At 41.2% G+C, this 22,291-nt stretch overlaps 1 protein-coding gene across 1 annotated transcript; it reads right to left on the reverse strand.

The window, feature by feature from the left end:
- Positions 1-14,841: 14,841 nt before the first annotated feature.
- On the reverse strand, positions 14,842-22,067 carry slc52a3-1 (solute carrier family 52 member 3-1). Its single transcript, XM_080899433.1, has 4 exons — positions 21,964-22,067; positions 19,187-20,202; positions 17,973-18,096; positions 14,842-17,757 (listed from the first exon to the last, which is right to left on the reverse strand). Exons 2-4 carry the CDS (start codon positions 20,173-20,175, stop codon positions 17,545-17,547), a joined length of 1,326 nt encoding a protein of 441 aa, XP_080755559.1. The 5' UTR covers positions 20,176-20,202; positions 21,964-22,067; the 3' UTR covers positions 14,842-17,544.
- Between the last annotated feature and the right edge of the window lie 224 nt (positions 22,068-22,291).

The following is a 22,291-nucleotide window of genomic DNA, read 5'->3' on the forward strand; positions in this document are numbered from 1 at the left end:
TATAAACCCGGCAGACCTCGAGGACCCAGACTTTTATGAAGCTGGGACCAGATGTCATCCAGCCACAGCCCCAATTAATCTTTGGGCCTTGTAACACGCCCCAAGAAACAAACAAAAAAAAAAATACCCTGATTGGGTGTGGAGGGCAGAGACAGTGAGTAGAAAGCGAGGGTGAGAGATGCTATCCGGAGAGCAGCCGGCCCTGGCGAGTCTGCAGAGGGTGAGATAAGAGGTGGGCGGCTGCGGCAGAGCCTGGGTCTCAGAGTGGAGGCTGAGGTTATTCATTGCTCTGCCGTGAAAGCTTGAGAAGATTACCCAGAGCCTGGTTGGCAGTGATACAAGGGGGGACAGGCAGAGGGGGCCCCCCTCTCACCCCTTTGTTCCCCATCCATCTGCTTGAATCTCACAATGGCTCATCAGGACCAAGTAGGGTGGAGGGGTGGAGCAGCGGAGGCTTGCAGAATGGGAGGAAGTGAGCGGGTGGGGTGGGGCTGAAAGGAGGAGGGGGCAACCTGCAAGACATTGGGAGGTAATGCGAGGCAGCGTGAGGGAGAGTGCGGGTGAAAGGAGGGAGAGATAGCGCAGGACGAGGAATGAATCCTGGTGCTTGTTGAGATTGAATGAATGGTGCTGCAGCTGACAAGCTCTGACAGACTACATAGGGAAGGGCCGGGGAGGCGGGTGTTCATATTGTTATTTCCTGGGAGGTAATGGGCTGGCAGCTCCTCTTCACTCTGAATAATCAGTACTTTGGTTGGACTCAGACACCACTTCAAACCATGATAAATACACCTCTCAAAACCCTCGTCACCAAGAGGATAGCATTTGTCTCTAAATGCCTTGACCACCGTATTTATCTTGTTGAGGAATGATCAGATGATGAAGGGGGCTTTCTTCCATTACGCAGGTAATTATAGGTGTTTTTACAGAAGAAAAACATCAGCTCCACCTTTCTTTTACAGCAGGGGGCTTTACAGTTCATTGCACTGATGGTGGTGAGGAATGGTTTTAAGGCTGAAATAGATCCAGTTTAGGCTTTATTGTGGTCTGCGACTGCCAAGGAAATGTTTATGCACAAATACATGAACATGCGCTCAGCTGTTTGGTACTTTAAAATAGTTATTTGTTCAACATGGTAACAGTTTGCTATAATCTGCCACTGCACTTGATGATTCACTGCATGCATTTGAGAGAGCAGGACTGCTGCAGGCCTTTCTCAGGGAAAGGAGGGCAGATTTTTTTTTTTCATTCGAAGTGCAGCAGGATCTATTAATGGCTGTTCATCATGATGTAAGACTCACTGACTTGCTGAGATCCGGCACTCTTTTTCAGCCTTCATAACTAGCACAGTCTAACAGCATTTCTCCACCACAGAGACTATAAATCTCCTGCTAAATGCTGCAGATTTGGAGCTTGTGAATAATGTTTGACGAATTCAGTCTTAAAATAATTTATCTTTTCATACATCCCATCAAACCAGGTTAGATTTTCTCAACATGTTGTCCCAGTACCCCTCATGAAGGTCTGACGCTTGGGTCAACCCATCTTTTGATTGTCCTCAGTGTAACTAGTTCATGTGTGACTGTATGAATAGCTAGAGGCTATTACACTGCTGAATATGAATAGCAGACCAATTACTCTGGCCCAGATGGAGCTGCGTCCTCCTCGGAGAATGCTCTATCCTTGGCTAACACCCATGCACATGCACACACAAGTCCCCAGACCCTGCACTCTCTTGGTACTGAATTTAAAGGGACCTAAAAAAAAAAGGCTAATGAGGCACATAAATATGATTTTTAAACTTATATCAGTGTTGAAAACATTGTGGACCAAAAGTGTTTCTATTAATCAGTTAGCAGTGACAGATACACTCAACAAAATAGCCATTTTAATACATGCAAACCTCAGAGGAGAAAAGTACACAGTTTAAGCATTTCAGCTGACCAAAATTGAGTGAACGGATGTTGTAGATGAATCTCTCACCATCCCAGAGGAGCTTTTACTGGGACGCTCCCAAAAGAATCCAATCTCAAACCAAGCCAGTGTAGCTGGCGCTCGCACACACAGTGGACATATGGCCAATCTCCCATCGTCTGCTGTGCTATTTACGGCTCAGTAGTCTGTCATTTGTTTTGCCTTTTAGAAACCAGTATGACACCTGTTTGAATTCTCAATAAAAGGCTTTTTTATGTCTGGGAGAAGGCTGTTGTCACTTAATCTTTCTCTCTACATCACTGATGATTGGCACTGTGGTTTTCTCATGAGATTGACAGTAATGTGTTTGTTTTTGTTGATGGAAATTTGTGCTCACAATGACTGTCAAACCAGCCATCAAAACTTGAAGAATCAGAGAATTGTTGAAGCATCCATGTGCATCTGGACATGAATGAAAGGAGCACTTAATTTTCTCTTTACACACAAACAGCACATGTTCAGCGGCGCTATAAAGAACTGCTGACTGGCTGGAATAATCACCACTGCGTGGTCCATTATCTCATCTTTGTTCTATACTACACAATTAATGTTTAAAACCTGGGCTGGGTGAAGGGAATGGAAACTATAAATAACGGGAAGACCTAAACTACTTAAAATGAAAGGCACACATTTAATCAATAGTAGCACTATTAAGTTTAAACTGGACCTATTCTGCTCTATAATCGTTATGTATCTTATACTAGGCCTTTGTGCAGCTCTGCACACTGTCCACTGTCACTGAAACAAGGTGTTTCAGATCCCCTACCTTTAAGCCAATTTTCTTTTGATTGGCTTAGCTTCACAAACAGAAGGTCTGAGCAGGCAGAAGGTTGCTGTATCTCCTGTACTCACAGCCAGGGCTATGTGCCTCAGGTGACCAAATTAGTAATGTCCCCTCTCACTGACATCATACCAAGAGTATGAGTCCAAAAAACTGTTTGAGCTTTTGGCTCACAGGGATTATTTGTATTTACTCTGACCTCATTATTTTTAAACAGCCATGTTTAATAAGTGTATCCACTTCTATAACGTCATGTATATGACAGACAATAAACAAAAATTAAAGTTTACAGTGCTTATAGCTTCCTCAATGTCGAATAACCTCCACCTACCTCCAGCTTGACAGTTGCATCAGCAGATAGGGAGCAAGGCATGATCCAAAGTTTCATCAGAAAACATGCCTGGTTTAAATTTGGCTGACATTCCCTTCAAGATAGCTGAGAAATAATGACCACAACAAGGAAAATTTATTTTTAAAATCTTTTGGTGTCAAAAAATGACAAGCCTGCTCCTGATCTGATGCACCTTCTTCAGACTTGGACACAGTGGGCACTACCAATGAAGATTGATGGTGGTCTCTGGTTTGTCTCACCATTTTATTTCATCTCATCATCCTCAGTATGAACTCTGGGGTTTCTGAGGCCCGTACATTGTGCTCCTCTCAAGTTTAGACACATGAATGATGACTACACAGCTGCAAGTGGCTTTAATACATCTGCAAGTGTTGATCCCACTTGGCACCTGTTGCATGACAATGATGCACTTTATATGTGTGCAACGTGAACAGTCTAAGCTTTTTAATCAGCTAATTAATGAGAATGCACACTTTGGAGCCGCCTGTTAGTGGCAACAGCATGTTTCTTCTGCAGCTTTTATATGATGACAGCAGGTTGGTAAATGTGATTTAATATGTTTATTTCCAGGATGGTGCAGCGACAAATAATTAAATACACTGATAACAAACTTATGTTAAATATCTAATTATACTATTACAAGAACAGAAATGAAAGGTCTTTTAATAAACACATTTTAATATAAATGTATTTAACTGAACTTTTCTTGTGGGAAACTAAAAATGTAATTTGTATTTTTATTGCCACTGAGACATTAAGCTGTGTTGTGTTAGTGTTTTACTCCCAAAAGTGAAGCATTTTATTATACACAGATTCTAAACACACTACAACAGGTCTTAATTAGTACATTATTAATATGTACAACAGACAGCATTTTATATAAATAATTACAGTTGCTGTTCAGTCACTCTACATACTTTTAGGGCAATAGCCATTACTGCTCTGCCTTTTGTGTGTGTGTGTAGGTGTGTATTTGCATGCGTGTGTGTGTGTGTGTGTGTGTGTGTGTGTGTGTGTGTGTGTGTGTGTGTGTGTGTGTGTGTGTGTGTGTGTGTGTGTGTGTGTGTGTGTGTGTAAATATAATAAATAGCCACCTGTGGGGAATTTTAGCTCAGGTCAAAAACCTACAGGTTTTGTGCTAATTTGTGTTTTTTAGACTCAGCATATTTTAATCCCTGGAACCACGGAGGATTTAAACCTCCGTGTAGGGAAATAAAACATTTATTTTACGAGCCACTGAGTTCCTTGTTTTCCTTGAAGGTTTACCAACAGGAACAATATAAATCAGTACTGCTTAATGGGAAAATTTTAATTTTCACCAAGTTTATGAGCAGTTGTTTGTATCCTTGGAAGTGACTTATTTAAATAAAACATGAAGAAAATATAATTTAACAGTTTAAATGGATAAATAAAAGAAAGAGATGCTGTCATAGGAGGAGCTCTGCACACAATCTTTATGCTGACAGTCAGACAGTAAGTAATTGATTCACAGAGGACTGTGCTGTGTAATATTATCTCTGTAGCACTCACTGGGTTTGAGCAGAGGCTGAAGAAATGAATCATGTTTAACCTTACGCTTGCACACCCAATCAATAACAACAGTTTCACTTTTCTGTTTTTAATGATGCTTCCGTTCATTAATTTGTCAGAAAGTCTTCATTCTGGGATCAAAGGTTGTTTCTACAGGATAACAGATGTTTGCTTTGAGGTCTCTGGACCATAGGAGGCAAATGCACAAGGCCCAAGGGGGATTGTGTGTCCTGGTTGTGGAGTCATCTTTTGTAAATGTGCTGAAATGTCTTCCTCTTCCACTAGCTGTAAATGCAGGAGAGCAGGCGTGCTGCACCAAATGGAAGAAAGGAAAAGCAGTAAGGACAAAATTAACGATTTTTGTTAGGAGTAAGAACGGAAACATTAGTTTGAGCTAAAGAGTTATGTGGAAAAAATGTTGTATCTTGACTAGTAGCTAGATTGTGTATGTTTTGATCACTGTAACTACAAAGATTTGAGAGTTAACAGTGGTTATGCAAGACAGCACTGCACTTGTATGATCGCACTGACAATGGAAACATACGGATTTTTCAGGTTAGTGTCTAACCCAGGGGTGGGAAATCTCAGTCCACGAGGGCCGGTGTCCCTGCAGGTTTTAGATGTGTCCTCAAACCAACACAGCTGATTTAAATGGCTAAATTAGCTCCTAAACATGTCCTGAAGTTCTCCAGAGGCCTGGTAACGAACTAATCATGTGATTCAGGTGTGTTGACCCAAAGTGAGATCTAAAACCTGCAGGGACACCGGCCCTCGTGGACTAAGATTGCCCACCCCTGGTCTAACCAGTTTACCAAAAAGGTTAAGCCAATTAGTACTACAGACAAATTACAAGCGAGGCTACTGAAAATAGAAATGCACGCTAAAACATTACATCTGAGGATTTTCTAATCTGACACCTTCATCAATTTAAAAAAAAGCTGTGTCTCAAAATGTCCATACTTACACGTTTTTGAGTGGGTAATGACATCTCCACTATCAAGTGCAGTTACATGACGTTCTCTGTGAGCACCTAGATAGTTTAGTTTAGTTTATTACGATCGCCATTAGCTGCAGTCAGAAGGTCGTGTGGAGCACTGCTTCTCACTCAGTGGTCACTATCTTGCACTATGTAGCGATCAGTTGCCATTGCTAGCTCTCTTGGATTTTGGTTGTCTATAGGTTCAAGTCATTTCCTGTTTTATTTTGCAATGCTTTGTACTTTCACTTCCTGTTACTGTTGGTTTTCCTTGCTTTTTGCCTAGTTTGTCGCACCTGTTTGCAATTACCCAGTCATTTATTTTACTGTTGTCTGCAAATAGCACTGCTTATTGTCATCTTATTTGTATGGTGGTGTATCTGTATTTCACACAGTACTTCACAATCCATTTAAGCTGTACACTTTTGATACAACAGCTAGTCTCTGACATTGGTTAAAGCAATTCAGTTCACACCAAATGAGGCTAGTAGCAGCAGATACCAACAACATACTAATATCATTAATACCATCTTTGCAGACATGTAACATCCCTGATCCAAACTGACAGAGATATTCAGCTGATATCTAACTATCCGTATTTTAAAACAAATAGCATCCAACCATTTTTGCTCCACTGCCTTTACTGTGTTTAGCAGCAATATCTATGAACTTATTTCACACACTGATTATTATCCTGCAAAGTACACGAACAACTGCATGCTCCAAGTGCATACAAGTATATGCACTGACATATTTCATGGTTTCAGCATCTGACACTTGAAAGTTTGGAAAATAATGACAAATGACAATTACAGTTAGTTTCATCAGCTACAAGAAAAGTCCTGCATCTTTACAGCGTTTTTATAGTTGGTGTATTAGGTAAATTAACTTGCAATCAGTTTTCATTTAACATTAACCAGTACACCACAGCTAAAGCCACACTGTAAAGCTAAACCTAAAACAACAGAAACTAATGTGATCTGCAGAACTTTTATGGAGCCTGATAATGAGTAGAAAGATGCGTGCTGAGAAGAGCTTCCTGTCCTCCTCTGCATTTGGATGATCGTATGGCCACCAGCGCAGGAGACATACTGTAGCACTACAACCTGTTATGAAGGGCACCGGATGCAAAGCTCAGGTTTAGTGTCACCCTCAAGCCACAGAGTGCTGAGTCAGTCGCCAGTGACAAGGTCTCTTCGCCCTGCTTTCACCCTGACAGCTGAATTATTCATTAAAGGAAAGGAAAACACAGGGGACCCTGCTAATTTCTCAATGGAATTGTTGGCCGTCCTCACAGTAGGCTGTCCAATGAAAAGACGAGCTCTCAGGGCCAGTTCAAAATGATCTGTGACTATTTTACTCAATATATTTATGAAATGGACATCGCCGGCTATCCACACAATTAAAAGTGCTCTCAGTGACTCATTGACTTGTGGCAGAGCGGATGGATCTTGTGTTTGCTGAACTGATATGGCATTAGCTGCTTTCAAGGACACTGAATGGTGACGTGTGGGAGTCTGAACCAGCCCCTCGCAGATTTATTGAGTGCACTCACACCATGGGATACATCCAGCATCGGCTCCATTTTTTTTAAAGGTTGGGGACTTTGCCAGTTGTCGTCATCCAAGAGAGTGTGTCTATGTTGGTGTCCTTTCATAACTGGCGGTGAGCCACTGAGGCACGCAGAGGTTAACTTAGCATATGACATTCTCCCCAGCACTGAATCCCTATAATGAACAAAATCACATTAAAGTGGGAGCGTACAGAGAGGGGGCACCAGTATACATACGACAAATTACTGTTTTTCCATCTCTAACTATTCCACTTACACAGCAGCAGTGTAGGCAAAAGAAGGATCAATAATCTGCATGATATAATGAAGTAAATCATTAAACCCTCATTATTTGCAACAAAATGAGTAACACGTCCTTTGATACCAGTTAAAAGGCAATAATTTTATACACAATATGTTATATTTAATACAAATCTTACATTTTGCTTTGTCACAGCAGAGAGATAAAAGTGGGAAACCATACAGATCAAGGCAACAGCACAACACATGCTTCCTTTCTGGTATCAATCAATTATTCATAATTTTCTTATATATTATGTACATTAAATATGAACAGACCCAACCCAGAGCAACCCTGGATCAGGTTATGTATCTGAAAGGTTCGATATTTGCAAGGTCAGTGGTATCAAAAATCATGTTCCTGTGAGCTCTTTGGAGGCCGATGTTATTCAGTGTAATGCCTCTCAGAGTCACCCAGTAAAGAGAAGCTTTCAGGTCAGCGGTTTGCACATGGTGTGATTTCATATAGTCAGATGTGCAGTTGCACATGCACTTAATCAGAAGAGTTTAACATGTGCAGAAGAGATGAATATGTCCTGCATTCATCTTCCTCAAAAGCTACCTCGTCTCCTTCACGTGTCTGATCAGCTTCCAAAGATGGATATCTATGTATCTATAGATCTATATCTATGTTATTTTGTGCGCTTTATACCAAGAGTTTGCATTAAAAAAAATTAAATAAAAACTGTTCTGCAGATGCCCAGCTCAGCTTCAATGCTGCAATGCTTTTGGAAAAACCAGACACATACGTCCACATATATTAACATCAAGTAAGGTGGAGCAGTGTGAATGTAAAGAACAAAACCAGGCTGAATTGTTTATACAATGTAACTTTCTTTTGAAGGTTTAATCCCCCCTCTGAAAACCTGTTAAAATTTCTGTTTATTCTCATTCTTATTAGATGGAGCATTTTTATTCTGCGTTTATTTTTAATATCAGTCAATACCAAATATCAGAATCCATGCAGACTTTTAGCTTGTGTATTAATATTTATATTTTTATATTAATTTTTTTTTAAATTAAACATTACTCCAAATGGCACTATAACACTTTCTAACGCTTTGGGTATTTTTAAATACTTTTTAAAATACAGTTTTAACAATGAAAACACTGGTGTGGGTGTTGCAAGGGAACTGGGATTCTTCAAATGTTGATGACCGAAGATGTGTTTACTCCAAACATGTCTGAGGTTACTTTCATAAATACAGCTTCTATGGAAAGGCTGCTTGCTTCCAATGCACATCCAAAATCTGGAAACACATAGTGCCACAGGTGAAATTTTTATGTTTGTAAAGTGTCTGTTTTGAGAATAGCGGCTTATCTTGGTAAATCTAATTTTTGTGGTATTTAAACCATTGTTGAGGTGTGGATGTTATATTCTTTATCACCAAACATTATGATTGTTTAGCTGACTCAAACCAAGGACCTTTTGCACTGCTGTATCACAGTATAACGTCAAGTGTGGATGAATGAAATACAGATCATACATTTTTTCCATGTCAACTTCCTGGACTGCAAAAAAGATGTTACAAGTGCCATGGGATGCAAGAGCCCTGGCCTCAGAGAGATGCTCAGTGGGATTTCCAGAGTGGATATGAGTTGAAAACTCCTGCAGAGTTGTAAAATATAAGTTATGGGTGCTTGTTTTACCTTTCTAATATAGAAAACAACCATTCAAAATGTCACATATTTAAGGATAGCACAACTTTCTGTCATGATCATTTGTTCTGCTCCACTGCTTTCCTCACTGAATTTCAACTAAGTAAGGCACTCTGTGTAAAACACATACAGGTGTATTTAATGCTAAAGACATTCAGTGCCACCATCAAAAAGCTTTTCTAATGTTTTCAGAGAAGATATGGCGTTCACAAACAGTCATTTCATGCAAACTCAGCAGGAAATAAAAATCTGTTGTTAAAGCATGTTGAAAAGACTGAATCTTTTTGTCCTTTTTACCTCAGTTTTTTCTTCTATACTTCATGTATATCTTTACATCTGGTTATCGGGAAGATAAAAGCCTCAATATGCTAATTTTATTAGAATGTACAGATCTAAGTGCTTCCCCCTGGCTCTGCTTACACTAATTACACAGCGAGCATCTTGCCATGTATAGGCTTGTCACCCATTTCCACTTTAAATATCAGTTTCACGACCACAGAGAGAGTAAAAGAAATATACCTCTAAGAGCAAAGGTTCCAACAGAACCAAAACCACAAATCACATATTTTCTATAACCTCCTCCTCCAGAAACATGCATGCACACAGATAGATGCCGACCTGCACGCAGGCACTTGCAGCCACACATCCTCACAGCAACAGATGGACGGCCTTGAGGCAGAGCCTGGGAGACTTGTGTGAGGGGTAGAGCTGCCAATTGATTGCTAAGATCAGGTGCGCGTCTACACAAAGGCACCTCCTGCTCTTTTCAAGTATCAGGGTTTGCTAGCCTCAGGACAAATGGAGACACAAAACAACAGTGGCATCTGTGGCAGGTAATGATCCCCCTCACCAAAAATCTGGATAATGACATACCTCGACCATTTGTTGCAGTTAAAATCACTGTTGCTCATTCTGAACTCCACGTGTGTCCTCCAGCAACATGTGCCGGAGCTGTGAGAGCGGCTTGGTCGAGTTGCAGCCATACATCAGCAGTCAGCCAGTGCTGGAGCGGCGCCAGAGAGAGCAGAGCCGGATGAAACGATTTCAGCTTTTATCTGCTGCTGATCCAACCTGCATGCATAAATTGGGCTGCACACACTGCATAAGGTCAAAGGTGGATTAGAGCACACTGCATCAGCTAATGACCATATTACTGTTCTCGCAGTTGGTTGTGCACATTTTCTGTTGTGCTTCCCATAACCCCACAACATAGTTATATTGTTTTGTTCTGCAAAAGGTCACCACTTACTTTAAATTTCAAAGAGTAAATGCATTTTCATCCCCTCTAAATATGGATTTTTGCACAGATACCCCCAGTTTGAACTGACCTAGAGGAAATAAACTCAAACAGGCTTTTGAGTTAAAACAGTTTTTTGACTCAGATTAACTTAGATGACAAAGCAGAGTTAAGTTATAGGAAAATTTGGCATCTACATGTCATTAGGGGAAAGTTAGGAAAATTTGCTATTAAAACAAACTGTCCGTTTATTCTGTACAGCTGGGCAGTTTAACATAGAAGTCTATGGGGCTTGACCCACTTTATTAGGAGTAGATTATCAGTTAATTCACTGTCAATGAACAACCTGTTTTAGCTCCCATCCTCGCCGTTCAAACAAGCTTTCATGTGATTGGCTGCCCGTTGTAAACAGTAGGTGTAAACAGCAGGTGGGAGGGATTTATGTGCTCAGAGTCAGAGCTGTGTGCCTCAAATGACCATATTATGGATGCTGGTGCTCTGAGCTGAAGTTAAATATATATATATATATATATATATATATAAAACTTTTTACAGTTTTTACAGCAGTCTGAATGCCGTTTGACTCACAGAGGTGAGTTGTACATGCATTGACCTTATCTATAATATTTTAAACAGTGTATATTAAACAGAAAATGAGGACGAGTATAATATGTCCAGTTTAATTTCTCATTGGAAAAGTTGCATATTCTTTACATCAGACTAAATAAATTCACAAATACTAGTTCCAGCAGTTAAGAACTCTTCAGATATTAAAATCAAGTCTCTCCAGCACTTAAATGACTCTGCTTGAGCGCACCAACACATTAGATATGAGCTGTTAAACTATAAATATCAGATGTTTTTGCACAAAATATTTTTGGCTCGTTTGAAGATAGCGTATCTGTACTTGAATGTACCTGAACAATGTGTAAAAGGAACAAGAATTGCAAGATTGGCTCAAATAAAGTGAGCTGAGCCTTTGAGAATTGTGATTTTCATTTGATGTTTGTGCCAAAGTAAATAAGAACAACTGTGCAGGAGTTATTTTAGCTGCAGAATCTGGCTGAAACAGGCAAATGGCTCGATAACAATCACACTGTTCCCAGATAACAATGCACATGCCAAACAACAACGCACATGCTGAATGACCAATCTCCACCTGACTGTGAGTGATCCCATGTCATGTTTCCCCACAGTGCCACTGTGGCACGGCTGGGATGAGCTCGCTGCTACCCCTGGATTCAAACATCAACCAACAGGGTCTCCCCTTGATCCCTTCTCCTCTGCTTTTGCTTAGTAAACACGATAATAGCAGTGCTGTGTTCATGTGGGCTCCGTGTTAACACTGTGGCTGTCAAAGGCCATCATGCCCCTTCAAAGGATGATGGCTCTCTAAAGTGGGCTCTCTCGGTAGCAGCCATTTTCCACTTGACTGGCCCCACACACGAAGGGGGACTGGTAGCCCCTAGCAGCTGGGCTCGACTGGTCACTGGGGGTGGGGAGAAGGAGATGAATGGGTTGGATGTAAGGGGAGGGAGCTAATGGTAAGAAGAGGATGGTGTCTATATGCATCAAGAGGTGTTTTTAGTATTTTTGTCCCAAAATATACCCCTTACTTTACCCTCCAAAACACTCCTGAAAATGTGCTTACAACCCAGGTGTGTTTATGCACGTAGGATGACCTGCTCATTGTCAATTTCCATCAAATATCTGACTTACATTTGCAGTCACTGGCACTGGGATAAAGTGCTATTTTGCATGTCAGCTGAAATATTTTGTTGCTCGGCAAAAACCTGGCATATCGCTTGCACTCCTTAATGAGAAACAGACTGCCAGTATCTCATCAGGAACCGGGAACCAGAGCCCATTGAGATGTTATGATATGAATGATAATTCAGCGAGTGTGTTTGCTCGGCTATATGGGCTTTGTGTCAACACTCTGGGTCCAGCCAGGTCTCGCTCGGGACACAGAGAGCAGGATGCATTTTCATAAATCATTTCTTGACACCAAATCAAGGTTATGTGGTTGGCAGACTGTAGCCTGTAAATTGCCTTTGCATTGTCAATGCAAAGGCCCTCCGCTGGGATTTAAGTAGTTCACTAGCTATTTATGGCTGGAAAATTAAGATGACCTTTTCCCAAAATGTGATGATGGTGCTTTCAATACAAACTAATGCACAGAAGAGAAATCATATATGGGAAGTGTAAACCATTCATTTAAAAGCCGCATACACAGAGAATAGCCTGCTTTTGTTACTCATGCATGATGCACTGGCTCTGTACTACCCACAGTGTAGAGGTAATAATTAGCTCACTACAGCAGGGTAACAAGTTTGCACCCCCGTCCTGCTGTGCAGCACTGTAATTGGTCCCCTCATGTGGCACCGTCGGGCCCCAGAACAAAGGGTTCCCAGAGGGGGAATCTATGCTGACCTATGCTGAACCTTCCACAACAATGACAGGCAGGAAGCATTTACATATGCTGACAGACTTGTCTCTTCCTAGGGTGGAGTGCTAGGCACTTCATTAAAGCAACATCAATACCTGCTGATAGAAAACGAGGAGTGGGCCCGTGCGCATCACTGTCTGCTCTGAGACACTATAGTGAAATGACATAGGGCTGTCACATCCAATTTCAAATAAATGGACAGCATTTATTAAACAGAGTGTGTGTGGAAATTGATGGGGGAGAAGCTGTGAGTTGCTGTCAGAGCCGTGCTTGTCTGCATGCATCAGCAATTGGTTTGCCCACAAGCTGTTCACCTGAACGTCAGCTGCCAAAATCTGTCAGCCCCCGGGTGCACCCGAGCAAATTTCCACACTTTCTGAGCATTATTTTTGTTATTTTTGACCTAAAAAAGCAGTTTACGCTCTTTTTCTGCGGCCGTGCTTCTGCGTCGTGTTTCGTCACAGAAGCCTAACGCGCTTTTCAGTGAATGCTGAAGAGAAGCGCGTGCAAAGTCAGATACAGGTGACATATCTGTCGATTCAGCAGCCACGCTGCAAGAGTGCAGGTGGTTCCATCCATTCATTGCATCATGCTGCTGTGAATTCATTCTCTTATCCCGTTAAAGGAAGGGTAAATCCTCCTTCCATTTGACACGCTGCTCATTTAGTTGAGAGGCACAGTGGCTGGCTGGAGGGAGGAGAGCCAAGGGGGTGCTGTGGTCGTGGTAGCGGTGGTGTCGAGGAGGAGGGGGACTCTTTGGGAGGTGTCGACCTGAGCAGATGGACTTCTCAGTTGCGTAGTAAGTGGAGTCTTCACACGGCAGAGACTGCAGGATCTCACAGGACCGGGACACAGCATCCAGGTGGCCACAGCCCCTCCTGACCAGCTGGAGGAGCGATGGGACCATCTGACACTCGGAGGAAAATGATACACTTCTCTTTGCTGCTTTGTTTTGTCTTGACACAAAAGCCCAGAGCCAATCAGGGAATTTAGCTAATGAAGCGTAGAGAAAATCCTCTTGATTGCATACAAGCATTCAAGGTCACATTAGCAATGAGAGAACAGCGTTTGCACAGTCTTCAGGTGTACACTTCTACTTTGTAGTCATGCTCAGATTTTTTATTTCAAGACAAAAACAATAAATCTCATGTATTGTTTGACATGATTAAGATTTCATACAAACCCGTCCTCTAAATCTGCATCAGCAACTGACTGCAGTGATTTCTGCACAGTTTACACGTACTGCAATGTAGATTCAGCAAATCCAAGTGAGAAAGTCCCATCTGTGCTTCTCCTCCACTGATCCTGGGCCCTGGAGGCTATGTAGGGCTAATTGTGGCCCCATTTTCCTTTCCTTATCTTTTTGTTTTTACTCAGTGTCGGGGTCAGGGAAGCTCCCAAGTGACCAGCGGCAGGAGCAACAGCCATCGGCCCCTGCTGAGCATCAGTAATTAGAGCCCTCCTCCACCGCCCTGGCTTTTCCCCCCAGACCCAGGCCAGGGAACCTCTCGCTTTCCTTCTGAAGGGCATGGGGGGCAGAGAGGAGGAACAGCTGCTGATGGGAAACCACTCTGCGGTTCCCATCGATGACCAGCATCCGTCCATACTCCTCAGAGGATTTGCACCAGCATCTTTAGGATAGGAATGATGGGATCATTCTATGTCTGCTTTCTCATGGCTGCTAATCTTGCCTCTAAACACTAGTTGATGTTTATCAATGAAAGGGCATCGCTGTACATGAAAGGCAGCTTTGCACGACTCACACATTCATCATATGTATAATAGCAAGGGGACAATAAAATTTGCTAGACCTCTATTGAAAATATCCTTTGTGATGGTAATATTTTTTCCTTTAATTAAAAATAACAGTGTTGGACTAACCACCTCCCTCAAATTCTCCCCATAACATGCGTAAATTGAGTCCTTGGATCCAGAAGGATATCTGGGCCTGGATTAGTGGATTAGTGATATTTTTAAAGACATTGCCGAATTCCTCTCATTTTAGTTTGGTATATTTGTGAGATGGTGCAAAATGACAAATTTTGCCCTATATCACAATGATTTTTTAAAATCCCTGAAAAAATTCCTGGACTAAGATATGGATCCAGGGTTAGTTAGACAAGTTAGTCAAGCCATGCACAACAATCCCAACTAACACCCTGAACCAATTAACTGATACTTGTTCATTTTTAGGGGTGCAAATTATTTCAGTAGTGGAGATAGCACCAACATATCATTGCAAAAACACCCACCACCAGTGGATCACTTCAATTGAAAATCCTACTTAATACCTAAATTAAAAATAGCCTCAGTGACTCATATATTATTATGTATCATAATACTGATGCAACAGTGTGTAAGCAGTGTTTTTCTGTTTTAGAAAGTGGATCCAAGTGATCTTATCTTATTAAATGTTTAGATACATTAGATCCTACCCTGCTGTAGAGGTCAGGCCCTGCTGCTGGGGAAGAACATAAATATGAGGGAAAGTAAGATAATTAACTAGAGAGGAAGGAAGGAAGTGATTCTGCAACACAAATATGTATTCAGCTTTAAACATTTTGTTCTGTTATCTAAATAAAACCATCTGAAAAGCTATGAGGGGAAGCCATTTGACTTTGAGCTGACCTTACTCACGATAAAGTGTTTTTCAACAGGTGGGTGGAAATCATGGTTCAGTCATTCGTCATATTTTGAATGCTAGTCACGTGTTTATACTTTCACATGTCTATGGTAACTTGTAAGTAAATGTAATAGAATAAAAAGTACGGTATTTTTCTCTCATGTCGTTTAGTGCAAGTCTAAAGTAGGATAAAATGAAAATATGTAAATATTAGTGCCCAAAATAACCACAACTGTTTCATATTTTCTGCAAGACTTCCATTGTTTACAATGACCAGAACTGCATTGGTCCTGGCCAGAACAGCCTGCTGATTATTTCAAGCTGTCACTAGTAGTGTGGTTCTATAAATAGACGTCCATGTCCTGTCAGTGTGTCCATCATCTCCACAGATAATAAAATGCATCAACCACCTGTTTTTATGAGATTTTCATTTTATACATGGGTGATTTAAAAAGCAAAACATCCCGCATAATAGCTGCATAAATATGAGCTTTCAATCTGTTTAACCCCTTTTATTGTTTCGAGCACCCAGTAAACTGTATTTCACGTCGAAGGATTTGTGGTCACTCGGTGTCTGCAGATTGTGAACCGACATGTCTTAAAAGAATGCTTGTGCCATCTAGTGGCCAAATATTGTAACAAGTGTAAGTCCAAACGTGTTTTAATAAACACAACATTGCAAAGTAAATATCATTTGAGCAACAAAAAAAAATGCAAAATTTAAACCAGTCGTATGTCTGGAAAAAGGTAGAAGCTGAATTCACCTCTGAAGCTCATTGACAAGCACGTCGGTTTTACCAGCTCAAAGAAAAAATGTAAAAATGACATGTTGTGATGTTTTGAAGGATTAGAGTCATGTGAGGGGAAAAATAAGTTTTCGCATGACTCCCTGAAGGGCTAAGCACACCTTTACTGCTACCCCAGGAATTAAGATGATGTGAAGCAGCCAGGTGCTGCTAATCAAATGCAGCAAGTGTGACCACCTCTATAAAAGCTAACGTTTGGGCAGTTTGCTGGTCTGGAGCATTCAGGTGTGTGTTAGCACAATGCCACTATCTTCCCAGCAAGGGATGTCCTAGTAAATTTACCCCAAGGTCAGACGGCAATGCCCAACGACTGCAAAAACCTCAAGAGCTACATCTCAGACCTTACAGGCCTCAGTTAGTATGTTAAATGTTAACGTTCATGACGATAAAAAATTAGAAAACAACTGAACAAGTATGGCCAGTTTGGAAGGCTGCCAGAAGAAAGTCTCTTGTCTCTAAAATGAACATGGCAGCACAGCTTAAGGTTGCCAAGTTGCAATAAATCACAAGACTTCTGAAACAATGTCTTTTGGTCAGACAAGATCATAGTGAAGATGGTTAGCCACAGTGCACAGCGCCACATTTGACGGAAATCACATTTACCACATAAGCACAAACACCTCATTCCAGCTGTCAGCACGGTGGTGGAGGGGTGATTATATGGGTTTGTTTTGAGGCCACAGGACTTAGGAACCTTGCACTCACTGAGTCAACCAGGAATTCCTCTGTACACCAAAATATTCTAGAGCCAAATGCAAAGCCACCTGGCCGACAGTTAAAGTTTGTCCAAAAATGGGTCGTGCAACAGGACAATGATCCCAAGCACAGCAGCAAATCTACAAGAGTAGAAGAAAGAATGAAAGAATCATGGTGTTGCAATGACCCAGTCAAAGTCCAGACTTCAACCTGATTGAAATACTGTGTATTTATGAGCTGTGCATAAATGAATGCCTGCAAACCTCAATGAACTAAAGCAAGGCAGTAAAGGAGAGTGGGCCACAGCGGTGTGAGAGAGCAATAAAGTCATATAGAAAACAATAACTTCAAGTTATTGCAGCTAAAGGTGGTCATACAAACAACTGAATCATAGAGTGTATTTTGTTTTTCACAGGACTGCATAACCACTTGTGTGTTAATTTGTGCCTTGATTAAAAACAAGATGCAGCATGTTTGTTAGTGAGGGAGTGACATGCCAGAAACAGTTCTGGCTTCACTTTTTGTTTATAGTCATGAGAGCGCCTTTCATCTACATCTCTTGCAAAAAAAGATTAAATTAATCTAACAAAGTCTGCAGCTCGTCATCAGTCATAGAGGGCACTCGGTGTTGCAGAAGTCTCCTGACTTGAAGAACTGGTAAATGTTAACCAGCGGGAACATAATGACGGAGCCCACTAGTGAACCCATCTGTGTCGCAGCTCCACACCAGACCAAAGCGTTGTGGCTCCGGTCTCTCAGGATGACACCCACCATGACTTTGACATAAGACAATGTCCCAGTAAAGAAGAGCCATGAGAGCACCTGGTGAGAGTAAAACAAGAACACAGACTCAGCAGCTCATTTGGATGTTAATCATTATTTTAACAGTGTTTGTGACTAAAAAATAGACTCTGATTTCACACTGAGTAATGATGTTGCCTCATCATAAGTTATGAGTGAGCAGAGTTCAACGCTCAGGATGTTTATGAAGGAGGTTTTGTACTTTTGTACAAAGAACATGCTTGCGTTTCACTCACAATTATCGCCTCTCCCACTGCAGACCCATGAAGCAAGGGACAGGGACTCATAGCTGCCATGGCCATGTTATAGCTGCCAAATCCTGTCCCCACCACCGCCAGAAGGCCGAGAAAGACCAGCGACCTGGGCGCAAAAGACGTCTGTTATCAGCAGCAGTTAGTTAATTTCTCTGAATCCAAAGGCAACTTGTCTTTCAAGTGAATAATTCAATGGACCTTGTGCCCAAGCAAATATTTGAGTGACAGTGGGGGAAAAAACTTGTTAATAACAATCAGGTACCTGTAAATACACTAAAGTAGAGTTTGCTTGCTGTATGGTAAACACTTCTTTTCCAAAGAGCTTACAAAAATCATGATGGGGATAAAATCTACACTCCTCTGTAGAAAATGTAAGATTTGGGGAATCCAAATTAGATGAAAAAAGTGTCTTTGTCTTCAATGCTAAGGTGCTGTAGTATCATACCCAGTAAACATGCTTAATCAGCCTTTTGTAACTGTAATCGTCACAACAACCTTTATGCTCTTAGATGTGACTAAAGATTGAGACTACAATAAGGAAAGTGTTTACTGACGTCATAGATTAGAGGAGCAGTAGGTTCATTTTACAATCTGACCTACTTTTTGCAGGTGCTGTGGTAAGCACTGCTGCCTCACAGTGAGACGCTCCTGGGTTTGAGTCTGCCAGCCAGCTTTCTTTCTTTGTGGAGTTTGCATGTTCCCCCCAGCTCTGCGTGGGTACTTCTTCCCATAATCCAAAAACATGTGCGTGCATGTTAGGCTAACTTTTGATTGTAAATTGGGTGTGAATGAGCATGAATGGTCATCTGTCTCTCTGTGACAACCCTGCAAATGACTGGCAAACTGTCCAGGGTGTACCCTGCTTCTACCCCTATGACAACTGGGATAGGCTTTGCTCTTCCCAGGACCCTAAATTAGATGGCCATTCTTCAGTGTCCATTATATACTTTCCAGTGTCTATTGCAGATCAAGCTGTGGACCCATAACCTGCAGGCCAGGGGACCAGCGTTTATGAGTTATGAGTTATGTTCAGTAAATGCATCTGTAAACTATTTACCAACATAGCAAATTGATTCACGTGTTTTTGATTTGGTACAGATTTTACCCTGAACAGAGGAAGTCAAAACTGCTTCGGTGTTCATCGGGACACTTCACTTTTCGTTTCATACAGACTTACAATAATAAAACATTATTACCTGTTTTGGATGAACATTGCAAGAGTACAGGCCACTGGGTTGGCCACTGATGCCAGAGCTGCAGAGAGGTGATAGGCCAGGTTCCCGTATGGCATACAGGAGTATGTTTGCACAGAGGGAAGCAGGCCGTTGGTTGCAGAATTAACCCACACCACCAGAAAGTAAATGAAGGTCAGCTGGTACACGGAAGGTTTTGCTACCAGATGTCTGCCCTGGGCAACCGCCTCACCATTGTTTTTTACGCTTCCTCCATCAAGATCAGCCCCTGAGTTATACAGATAGGAGCTGACAGACACTACTGTATCCTGCACAAGGTTCTCAGTGGACAGCTCGTATGTCCGAGGGAGTCTGTTCAGTGCAACAAAAGCAGCCAGGCTTATGCACATCATGGCTGCTAGGATGAAGAAAAACACCTCGGTGGAGAAGTTTGGGGGAAGATACTCCGTATGTAATGATCCTGTGTGGTTTCCTGCAGTCTCAGAAGAGTTGACGCATTTGGCCATACCCACACCCTGAGCTAGAGCAACTACACCAGGAATGAAACCACTTAGCCCCTCTCCAATATAATAAGTGGTAATATATTTTGCTGGAAGCTGCATCATAAAAGGTAAGAAGGTAACTGAAGAAGTGCAGTCCACCAGAGAAAGGAAGAAAGTTATGATAAAGAAGGCTGTGCTACGTGATACCCCTATAAAAATCGTGGTCCTGTCCCAGAAGAAGGCAAGCAGGATGCAGGACAGGACACCGATGGAGAGGATGGAGTAAATGACAATATACTCTTTAAGACACCCTGGGTACAGTTTGTGCATCAGGGTGACCAGCAGAGGTCCCACGTTAGCAAACTGGATAATTACTGTGAGGTAGGAGGGTAGATCCCAGCCTTCAGGGAGTGCGTTGACAATGAGCGGCAGCTCCACCCACAGTCCGTTCACAGCCACCCAGGAGCCAATGCCAAAGGCGCAGGCCAGAAAGTGGACGAGCAGAGCCATACTGCAGGTGGATCAGTGTGAAAAAGTCTGTGGAAATAAATTAATAAGGATGCATCAGTATGTAAGAAAAGTGCTGTGTAATGCTGTTGTGTCTGGGTGTTCCCAAACTCAGAGTAAATACCAGGGGTCTCAAACTCGCGGCCTGTATATTGATGTGAAGAAATATAATGCAGTTTGGCCCTTGAAGTTACTTTTTTTTGTTAGGAAGGATTTGTTTGTTGTTGAGTGCAATGTTAATAATAAAATTATTTAATATGAAGGCAATATGAGCAGAGAGTACAAACATGTTGAGGGATTGACTGTGCTAGTTCAGTGAGAGTTATTTGTAAACAATTTTCACTAGCAGTCAAAAACTAATGTGTCCACTTATGTCTGCATTTTTATTTTGTTAAACACGAACAAAATTATAGCAGAAGTGCTGCCACGTGTCTGAGCAGAAAGAGAGTACCAATGTGTTTATTTGGTAGTTCAATGAAGGGCTTGAGTTAGTTAAGTATGAGGAAAAAAATCCATTCACATTTGTTGTTCTGTCTTGTTATACAATATTTGACATTTTAAAAAACAAAGAGAAAAAACACTAAATTTTCTGAAATATTTGTGGGTGTTTTCTTGTTTGTTTGTTGTTTGTACTACCGGTACTTTAATAATAATAATAATAATAATAATAATAATAATAATAATAATAATAATAATAATAATAGTCGGCATTCTTTTGAAACAAAAGAAATTCTTTTCAAAAAAAAATTATAACTACTCCCTTCTGGTTTTATGCCTCTGCCAGCAAGGGAAGTTGAGGTCTAAACTTGACCTTTGACCTTTTACATATAAAATGCCATCACAGTCTAAGAGCTATGGCCAAAAACATGTTTTGTGAGGTCACAGCGACCTTGATCATTGACCACTAACATCTGATAAGCTCATTCTTAAGTTAAGATAAATGTCATGTGAAGAAATTCATTCAAGTTCTTCGAGATATTGAGTTCATGATAACGGTACCAACAGACAGAGATCTCAAACAGAAACCTGTTCCTTTGTACAGCAACTGCTGGCAATATAAGTAAACTAGAAGCTAAGTAATGTGACAAGCAGTACCTGTGGTCCCACTGTCTACCACACTGTCAGTCATGCTTTCCTCACCTGTATAGACTTTCATGCCTGAGATGTCTTTTATTGTTGTAGCCAGTAAAGCTGAAGCAACTCATCGTTACTTTGTAGTTAATTTGCTGAAATGGATCGTATTTTATATTTCTGATGCTATATTTTGTTTCTTTATTTCTTCTCATAACATAATAAATGTAGACTCATGTTACAAATGTAAATCAGCATAAAACAGAAATACTTTTATCCCACTGATACCTGCGATACAGTGTAGTGGTAGTTAGTCATTACCCAAAATAAATAACAACCTTTTCAGCATTAAGAAGGGTTCACACCTGCAGTGGCTGGTACAATTTTCACATTACTTTCAGACATTGTCGAGGAATTCAACAAACCATATGTGCCTGCCCATCTCTTCCTCTTCACATTTTCACTCTGTCTTTGTGCATGCGTGTGGCTTTCAAACTGATCTCATGATGAAATAAGTCAGAAGGCAGTCTTGTGATAAACAGAATTTGAAGAAGCTGACACTGAGGTTGCTGACAAACACAGTCTTATACTGTACTTTAAGTGGTGTGGTCAGTTGAGATAATGAGGTTAAAAGAAAAACAGAAATTACAGTGTTTGCACGCACTCAGTACTGAGCTCTCGAGTAAATGCACTTCCTTTTAGATACAAAAATGTACTTACAAGTTGTTTTAATCCTCGGAGGCGCTGAATAGGACTTGCTGTCATCTTACAAAAAGATTACTGACTGGTCTTGCATAAGCACATGCTGGTGGGACTCGTGTGGCTGCTGTGTAGGTCAGAGTCCACTCCTGCACCAATGATCAGCTCCACCAGATAACAGGGGGTAGTGTCTTCCTTTATTAAGGTCAAGTTAGTCTTTAGCACTTTGAGGAGCTCGCACAGACAGCTAAAAGAATAAGACAATAAAAAAATAAAAGTAATAATTGTTTTTGACTGTTCAAACGCAGCTACAGGGGGGAGTTTAACATCTGAAAGTTAAAGGGAAGAT

This window comes from Rhamphochromis sp. 'chilingali' (assembly GCF_963969265.1).
Source record: "Rhamphochromis sp. 'chilingali' genome assembly, chromosome: 12".
Classification (NCBI taxonomy): domain Eukaryota; kingdom Metazoa; phylum Chordata; class Actinopteri; order Cichliformes; family Cichlidae; genus Rhamphochromis; species Rhamphochromis sp. 'chilingali'.

Coding starts and splice junctions, on each gene's coding strand:
- slc52a3-1 (XM_080899433.1), bottom strand. CDS start 20,175: ATGGCTCTGCTCGTCCACTTTCTGGCCTGCGCCTTTGGCATTGGCTCC. Junction 18,097..19,186: donor GCAATGTTCATCCAAAACAG/GTAATAATGTTT, acceptor TTTTGCGCCCAG/GTCGCTGGTCTTTCTCGGCC. Junction 17,758..17,972: donor CAGTGGGAGAGGCGATAATT/GTGAGTGAAACG, acceptor TACTCTCACCAG/GTGCTCTCATGGCTCTTCTT.